This window comes from Poecilia mexicana, unplaced genomic scaffold, assembly GCF_051168715.1.
Source record: "Poecilia mexicana isolate PSO_F unplaced genomic scaffold, ASM5116871v1 scaffold_19, whole genome shotgun sequence".
In the NCBI taxonomy this organism is placed as follows: Eukaryota; Metazoa; Chordata; class Actinopteri; order Cyprinodontiformes; family Poeciliidae; genus Poecilia; species Poecilia mexicana.
In genome coordinates this window covers 15,769,443-15,778,051 of record NW_028263388.1, presented here as the reverse complement: position 1 = coordinate 15,778,051, position 8,609 = coordinate 15,769,443, and the positions used below count along the sequence as shown (strand labels likewise).

General features: G+C 37.2%; 1 protein-coding gene across 1 annotated transcript; it reads right to left on the bottom strand.

Annotated features, from left to right (window-relative positions):
• Positions 1-2,986: 2,986 nt before the first annotated feature.
• On the bottom strand, positions 2,987-5,015 carry oxld1 (oxidoreductase-like domain containing 1). Its single transcript, XM_014994808.2, has 2 exons — positions 4,792-5,015; positions 2,987-3,724 (listed from the first exon to the last, which is right to left on the bottom strand). The coding sequence occupies exons 1-2, from the start codon at positions 4,840-4,842 to the stop codon at positions 3,323-3,325; spliced, it is 453 nt and encodes a 150-aa protein (XP_014850294.1). The 5' UTR covers positions 4,843-5,015; the 3' UTR covers positions 2,987-3,322.
• Positions 5,016-8,609: the final 3,594 nt, after the last annotated feature.

Genomic DNA, 8,609 nt, shown 5'->3' with positions numbered 1-8,609 from the left:
ACATTGTTACTCTGGATTTCTCCCACAGTCCAAAAACATGACAGTCAGGTTATTGGTGTCTCCAAACTGTTCTTAGATGTGTGTGTCTGTGGTGTTCTGCAATGAACTGGTGATCTGTCCAGGGTGTTCCGCCTCTCACCCAATAACTGCTGGGGATAGGCACCAACCCCTTTGTAACCCTGCAGGCAAGGACAAGCAAGTAGACAATGGATGGATGAATGAATGTTTCTTTTGTTTTGCCGTGAATTTTTTTCCTTGACTCCAGGCTGTCTGTGCAGCTGACTTGAGGCCTGCGCTATTCCCTTAGCAGGATGGTCAGAAGGGAAAATATGTTTGACTCTTGTTGTTTTACAGAGGTGAATGAACTGTGTTAACAGAACAGTTATATTAAATATGAAAAGGTACAGCATTCTGATAAATAGTTTATTTTTTTACACTGCCATAATGTGTGAAACCCTTTAATCCACCAGGACAGTAACAAAATATTCTCATATGTAAAATTTCTAACAAAATCAAAAGACTATATCACACTTTGGAGAGAAGGTCGTAGTTTTATGGTATCAATACAACCAAATCATCTGCATAAAGCAAAGAATGTACCAGTAAGTACCCATATAAGGGTTATATAAGGTACCCTTATAAGCTATAGCTTTAAAAGTTACGGTCATACCAGCAGGGCCCTGATCTTGGCTTGTTATGTCTCATTTAACAAATACTTTCTGCATTTGAACGTCTTGAACTCTTCCCACATCTGTTGTTGAATTTCTGGATGACCAAAATTATAGAACACAACTCCAGATATATTTGTTTTTACCTGCTAAGCGTTCAGTTATTTTGTTGCCATCGTTGAAGTTGACAACAACCAAACGAATGAAGATTTTAATTATTCGAAAGCACATCTACGTAGATTTATGCCACCTAATTAACACACACTGCCATGACGCAAAGTGAAACTGGAGCCTTGGCATCAGCGATAATCTGTCTCCACTTTATCCGACACTCTCAGAGTCATCGAGTTCAGACTGCTGTGTATGATCAGTAAAATCCGATGCATAACCCAGATCAGGGCATCACTGTGCAAGGCAGGAGCTGCGGCACTGATCACTGTATTATTAACACCGTACAAGTGTATTGTATTACTACGTTAGTGCTGACTCAGAGCATGAGAACAGGGTCACCGTTACCCTGGTGATCTGGACGTGAGGGACGGCAGCCCGGTTGCAGCGCTCACCAGCCAAGTGACTGACAGACGTCAATAATGGCACGTGCCTCCATCAATCCTCTAAATCCTATTAACATCAGGACAACATCAATACTTGGAAGATAAATATTTGAAGTGCAAGTCAGTGACACAGAAAGGGTTTTTTGATTTTATTAGTTAAATGTGTTAGAAGCTGTATTTTATGACAACCAGCAGGGAAACTGATTTTATGGGGGCCGGTGGCATTAGTATAATGAAATTATTGACAAAAATCCAGAAAATATTTCAGTAGTCAGGAAAACTTTCACACTGGGTTTAGGACTCCCTCTAGCGGTCACTGATATGTTTGAATGTTTCGTGACCTATCAGAAGAGCTGTATAGATGCACTACTGAAATTGTAAAGCAGGACATCACTTTTTAATTAATTTGTATGTTTTATGAAGGATGATATAGTTTTAAAATTTGGGGGTTCTCTTATTTGCTCATATTTAAAAAAAAAAAAAAAAAAAAAAACTGAACCAAGTTTTGCTGGCCATAAAACTTTCTTAGCCTTTGTTTTTGAGTTATCCCATAAATATGAGACACACACTGCTTTAACATCCTTCAGGTTTTGGCTCCTTGAAGACAAAGTTCCGATTTCCAAGCAGGCTTATCATAAGCTATGACCAATCGATATCTTGCTGTAAATTATTTTTTTAATTTAGCTTTTTTTTTGGGTAAACAGGTTAGTTTCAAAGATATTTGTGGGTCAAATATCTTTTGAGACAAAAGAGCTGAGACAAAAATTGATGAAAATCTGCCCTGATAAAGTAACATTACTCAATAGTCATAAGCTTCCCACAAAACGCTACTTTCAAAACTCTAACTTAATCCCTTAAATAAAGCTTATTGAGAATAAGAATGACTATAGATGAAACTTGAAATATGAGATGACCAACTAAATGTTAATAAACGTCAAGTCTTGTGGCACATTTTCAAACTTATGAAAATACCACAGAAATACAATCACAAAATTACTCCGTCATTCCCATTGTCATGAAAAGATTTTACTAATCTTAGCTAATAATTCGGTGACCACTTAGGGACTCAATACATTGATATATAGTTTCTAGATAGTCATGAAAAAAATGTAAACAAGACAGTGGCTTCTGTTGAGTCAAGACGTTACAGAAGACGGCGAATTCCACACCACTGATCCCAATTTACACATTATTCCTGTGCATCAAAAGTAACACATGTACTTCAAAGAGAAGACTTCCACAATATCTAAGTGGAACTCATGTTTAAACTTATTTAATAAATTTTTTATGTGTTAAATCAGCATACATAGCAAGATAGGAAATAGTGGGGAAGCAGCTTTGAGATGAAAACTCAAAGCTGTAGAAGTGCGTTTCGCAACCACTTCTACCAAGTGAAGCTATGACTGACCATGAACATGCAGTGCAATTTCCTGTTTTGAGGTTAGAAAGTGTGCCATTTCCTCAGCCATTATCTCAAACATCATCACGACATATTTCTTGACACACACAGCTCACGCGAAAAAACCCTACCTGTTCACTTGCGCAACTTATTTTTGGAGGAAGATTTGTGGTTTAAGTCGCAAAATTTAAAACTGATTTTGAATCGACACTTCGAGACAACAGCAGCTCATTCCTACAGCCTTTTTACTGTTTGAACAATGCAGATAGTTACTCCTTTTTTTTTAGTTATAACTGATAGGTTTGTTTGGCTATTTGGACTATTTCTCTGTGCCCAGAAGGGAGAAACAAGTAGGAACCTTTAAGTTAAAATAAATAAATAGAACAGACTTTATTTAAAACAAAAATCTCTGAGAAACTTACTATAATAGAATATAATTAAATTACAACAAAATTACACACAGATAATTTTCAAAAAACAAGGTGCATTTGTGAATTAAAGCTACAGGAGACTAAAAGAGACAATGCGATTTCATCTATCAATAAAATGCCAAAGGACGCTTCAACATTTTCTTGTCAAAACTCTCTGGCTGCTTGCAGGGAAAAAAAAACAGAACACAAGTCACTTAGTGAGCTTACATAAAGCCCATAAACTGAATGAAATTCTGACCACATGAGGTAGGTGGGAGTCCATGGAAAGCATCACGTCTTTTTCAGCAGTTTGATCTCCATCTTAAGATATGCCTTGAGATTCTCGTCAAGAACATTTTCCTCTATGGCAGCGAGCGCTCTGTCTCCTCCATCGTGATAATACGCCAGGAGCTGCTCCGCATGTTCAATCCAAACGCAGTTATGGCAACCACTCATGCAGCAGTGGGTGGGAGCAGGTGGGGGTCCTTGCTCAGGGGACCAAGTAGAAGAGGAGTCCTGGCTCTGATCTAAGGAGGCGCTGTCAGCCAGGTCTGTCACTGCAGTAGGAGGAGAGGATTCTGGTCCGGCTGGCAAAGCACGAATGATCCCACTATGGAGACAACGTCTCCATAAATGTAGAGGACAGAGACTGATGCGATGAGCTTTCATGTGTAACAAGGAAACAAAGAAGATCTGGAAAACACAAGATTGCTTTCATTATTTATCAGGTTTTCCATTTCAAAGGCGAGGAACAGTAAGAGATTTCCAAAAACAGCAGCAGTTTATTAGCTGATTACTGATAAAATGAACCAAGTTTGACTTTTCAGAGATTAAAACACTGTAAAATGTCTCTATAAAAATATGCTCTGCCTAAATTTAAAGGCAAGATAGACAACTGTGATTTTCAAAAAAAAAAAAAAAGATTTTTAATCTTAATGAGATATATCTGGTTAAATTAATGTTATTGCAGGATGGAGTTTGAAGCTCCACTCAGTTGAAAAGAAGATGTTTCCATCCTTCATTACATAATAATCAAGAGATTGTGTTAGGTTAGCAACAACCTGTCAGCACATTTAAACTTAACTGAAATACCCATTTTAATGAGTACATTTAGTGTTAAACATAAATATCTGCTCTCTCAACATGAAGTGCAAGAATCCACTATTATTTTTACTGGCTGCATACAACTTTAAAATTTTCTGAGAAACTGAATTTTGGGCTTTATCAGATGTAAGTCAGCCTTAATTCATCAAGTATAAGTAGGATATACGTTGATTTTATGTAATTACATTTTAATCTCTATATGTTTATGCTGATCTTACTTTATATTTAGGTGTATAAACTGCTAATGTTAGTCTAGTAAGAAGAAGTAAACGGCATGGAAATGGAAGATTATACATAGAGACGTTTCAGGCGCAATCTTTTTCGGGTAATAAGATTAGCAATACATATATTTGAGTTATTTACAAAGTATGGCTTCCTTTTATGGCATAATTTATTAACAATAATGCACGGCGGCCTAGAAAACAAACCCTTCCTTGTTAATAACTGTCAAAAGTTAAAATAATTATGTGAAAATACAGTTACTATTGATACATTATTATTAATTATTATTCACAAATGTATGAATAATTTGTCTGTTAATTAGGAACATTCTGGTAGAAAAAACCTAAAGGACACTTCTTGTCTTATACACGTATGAAAAACATAACTAAAATTGATTCTAGTGTAATAAAGCAGGTGTTAGCTTAGCATCCAACCTTGTGTAAAAACACCGACGACCTCCCGGATTTAACACCGAAACAGAACATCTTCCCGGTCTGCGGGTCTCCCGGTTACATGTCTTGTTTCATTTCCTTTTATCCACCGTTTTTATCAGTCTTCTCGCTTCTCTTATTAAATAAATTCACAATTTGGAACCTTAAAAAAAAAACTGTGTCGTCACTTCTATTTTCAACTTTAACCTTTCATAAACGCTTGTAAACACAAGATTTGATTGGTCGACAGAAAATTATATAACCAATCAATTTCTACTCTTTCATTCTTTTTAACCAATGGGGAACTTGACATAGTCGATAGGCGGGCTGAACGCCACTTCTCTTGTGTGGCCGCCAGATGGCATCATCTCTACATCTCAGTTTCTGCTCACTTAAAGATCAAATAGTAACACGAAAATATCCAAATCAGCTACTTAAATTTCTGTGACTAAGAGTATTATGTAAATCATATATAAATAAGATTTATATATAAACAGATCTTTATCAATCCTATTAATAAATAAGAATAAGTGGTCAGTCTTTTGTCAGGAATTATAATAAACTTAAGCTTCATATTCTCTCATTGCCATGAAGTATGTAACAGGTGGCTCTAATTGCAGGGAGGTGAATATGTCTAATCAGAACAGCATCATCTAGGTCGAGACAAACAAATTTATGACTCGCTGTCCCATGTATGCAGTGCTCTTTAGAATGCATTGTACATTTTATTCTTGTAATTATTGTCTCTGGTTCTACTTAAACAAACACAACATGAAAGAGAATTTCCATTTAGGTTGGTCATCATTCATCCTCTGCTGTTTTTTTTTTTTTTTGTCTTGTTTGAACACAACACGCAGCTTTATAAAGACAGAGGTTCCATTCAAGACTGCTTTTATCAATGAGACTTTCAAAATGTATGGAAAAAATATTAATTAAAACATTCAGTATGTGCCTAATAAAAAACTGGATTCTGTTGTGGTAACTTTTTGTGGCTACTGCACAGAAAGACATAGAAAATGGGCTGAAATTAGCAGCAGTTTTGCCCAAATGTTCTGTGTCATATTGATGTGAGTTTGAGATATGTGTGTCCCAGAACAAAACCAAAAGTTTGAGCTTAAATGGGTCTTATAAGACCATAGGCTGCCACCAAATTATTTAAAAAGTAGCTTTGGGAGAAGAAAGTCAATATTTTGGGTGTGACCATCAAAAAAGCCAAATGAAATGGTGTGTACAACCAAAACTCCCTAGAAAACTGGCTCAGTCTAACCAGTTCTGCCTGGAGAAATGGGCTAAAATTCCAGGAAGCTGTTGTGGGAAGCATGCTCCAAACATTTGACCAAAGTCATACAGTTTAATATCCAATTCTCCCAAATACTAAGAAAATGTTAACTATTGAAGATTGTTTAAAAAAAATACTTAAACATTCCTGTGGACAAAGAAAAAAAAGCTAATCCCAATGATTGGAAAAGGAAAAAAAAAAAGCTTCAATCCTAAGCAAAGTCAGACAGGGATGGACAAGTGGTTATGTGTCTTTTTACACAGTGTATGTAAATGTCTGCTTTGTTGCGATTAAAAAAAAATTAGTTGAGGAAGCTGACGACCACATGATCGTTCCAGTTCTGATACAGGAAAGTGAAGGTCTTTAAAGGTTATGTAAAGAAAGCAGAAACCTCTAAAAAATTAGAGACTGACTGAAGTTAAAACAAACTTAGTCTGAAAGAGTCTCTATTGAACTGGTTTTGGTCAGTAAAGAACCTGGAAGCAAACCCTCCTCTGATGTGGTATTTCTCTGCTAATGACGGCAGCCCCATCAACTGTTTGAGTCAGTCAGCGAAACGTGTAGAGGTGAATGTGTGTTTGTGCTGCGAGCCAACTTCCCCACAGACCTCAGTGTTTGTGTCCATGGTGACAAGCTGCGTTATCTCCCCTGTGATTTCATCCAGAGGACAGGCAGACAGGAGCTCACACAAAGCTTCATACCTCAGAGCCGCCAACCGACACAGTGGAGAAACAATCAGACATCAGAGGGTATCTGTGCAAACAGAGGAGTGTTCTAGGAAAGTCAAACAAATCTCACACAGCATACACACACACACACAAAAGAAAAATGCGATTTGCACAACAGAAACATTTTTCATGTAACTGAAAATGTATTTTGCTTAGCTTTGCGAAACAACTTCTCGTGTATGCCTAAGGAGATTGTACAGAAATATACAGAAAAACTGCATTCAAGAAAGAAAGCTAATCAGTTTTCAAATACACTACTCAGGCACATTCATTTAGTATTTTCAGTGATTTATTCAAATTGTTATTTTACTGAAATGGGATGATTGTAAAACTTGAGATCAGAACCCTTAATTTATTGTAGATGTTCTTGAATTCCCACAAGTAAAATGTCCTTATTGATTTGGTCAAAAACTGTCCAAAGCAGCTGTTGATATTGGCGATATGGAAGTTCCCCAGGGCGACACTAGAAGAGGGGAGAATGAACATCATGTTTTTTTTTAAAAAATAACACATTTACATATCAGTTGAATTCTGCCTGCGACAGACTGGCGACCTGTCCAGGGTGTACCCCGCCTCTCGCCCGGAACGTTAGCTGGAGATAGGCACCAGCAACCCCTCCCGACCCCACTAAGGGACAAGGGTGTAAAGAAAATGGATGGATGGATGGAGTTGCATTCTGCACATTTAACATTTTTAATCAGTCATTGTACAGTCACATGTAAGTGTAAAAAAAAAATCTGGTTGCTATTCTTCCTGTAGGTGTTTAAAGCAAAAAAAAAAAAAAAAAAAAAAAAGTCTTGCATCTCAAATGCAACACTGAAATGAAGCAAAAGCATAATCTGCAGCCAGTTTGTGTAGCTCAGGCTGCAATTAAAAACTTTCAGACATGTTTTAGTCCTCAGGTATCCTTCAAAGTTTTCCTGACAGAATAACAGCACCAGCTTTGTCCAGAGCGCACAAAGACTGCACTGTATGCAGCCAGAGAGCTTTTATTAATGGGAGAAACAGGTTGGATGGCGACTTATAACAATCAGGAGAAAATGTGTTTGTGAGAAACTGCAGAAAATTCAGTGTATGGCGAGCTGTTTTAAAGTGTGGAAATTTTAAATATGAGAATAATATTGAGAAAATGCAACAACACATCTCAGAAATCATTGTAGTTTGAGAAACTTTTATGGAAGTCTACAATCTTCTTCCCTATCGGCTGATTTTCTTTGGATTTTTGCATAATGTCTCAGAAGAAAGCAGCATGTTTGATGCATTCATTGCCAAACGGTTGTGGGTCCTGAACTGGAACTAAGACACCAATGAAGGTATTCCACCGAAACCCAAAACATCCCATCATTTTGTAAAACCTCACACCCAACTGTTTGAACCGACTCATCAAATTCTGTAATGACTCTCACGGTACAACTAAAGCTTTCCCCCCAAAGGACGCGTTGACAACAAACAAAGCAGAGTCACATAGGAAACATCCAATTAAAAGTGAGCAATGAAGAGATGTTTTGCAGGGAACAACAGGAGCTTCCAGGAAGTGCAACAGGAACGTTTATCTGGACTCTCATGAAAGAGCACATTCAACAGTAGAGTCCAGAGAGCGTGAGGATCTGCTTCCTGGTGACTTTCCTCTTCTCTTCTGGTTTGGAATCTCTTTGGTTAATCAGGCAAACATCACAGCTGGTACTGATAGGGTTAGGGTTACCCAGTTCTACGAGGTAGAACTAATAACTTTCATAGCTAAACAAATCCACCAATGACTAGAGGGAAGCATTTGCATTTCATCCTGCTGGATAAATACCAGGCTTTTATGCATA

Coding starts and splice junctions, on each gene's coding strand:
- oxld1 (XM_014994808.2), bottom strand. CDS start 4,842: ATGTTCTGTTTCGGTGTTAAATCCGGGAGGTCGTCGGTGTTTTTACAC. Junction 3,725..4,791: donor CGTCGGTGTTTTTACACAAG/GTTGGATGCTAA, acceptor TGTGTTTTCCAG/ATCTTCTTTGTTTCCTTGTT.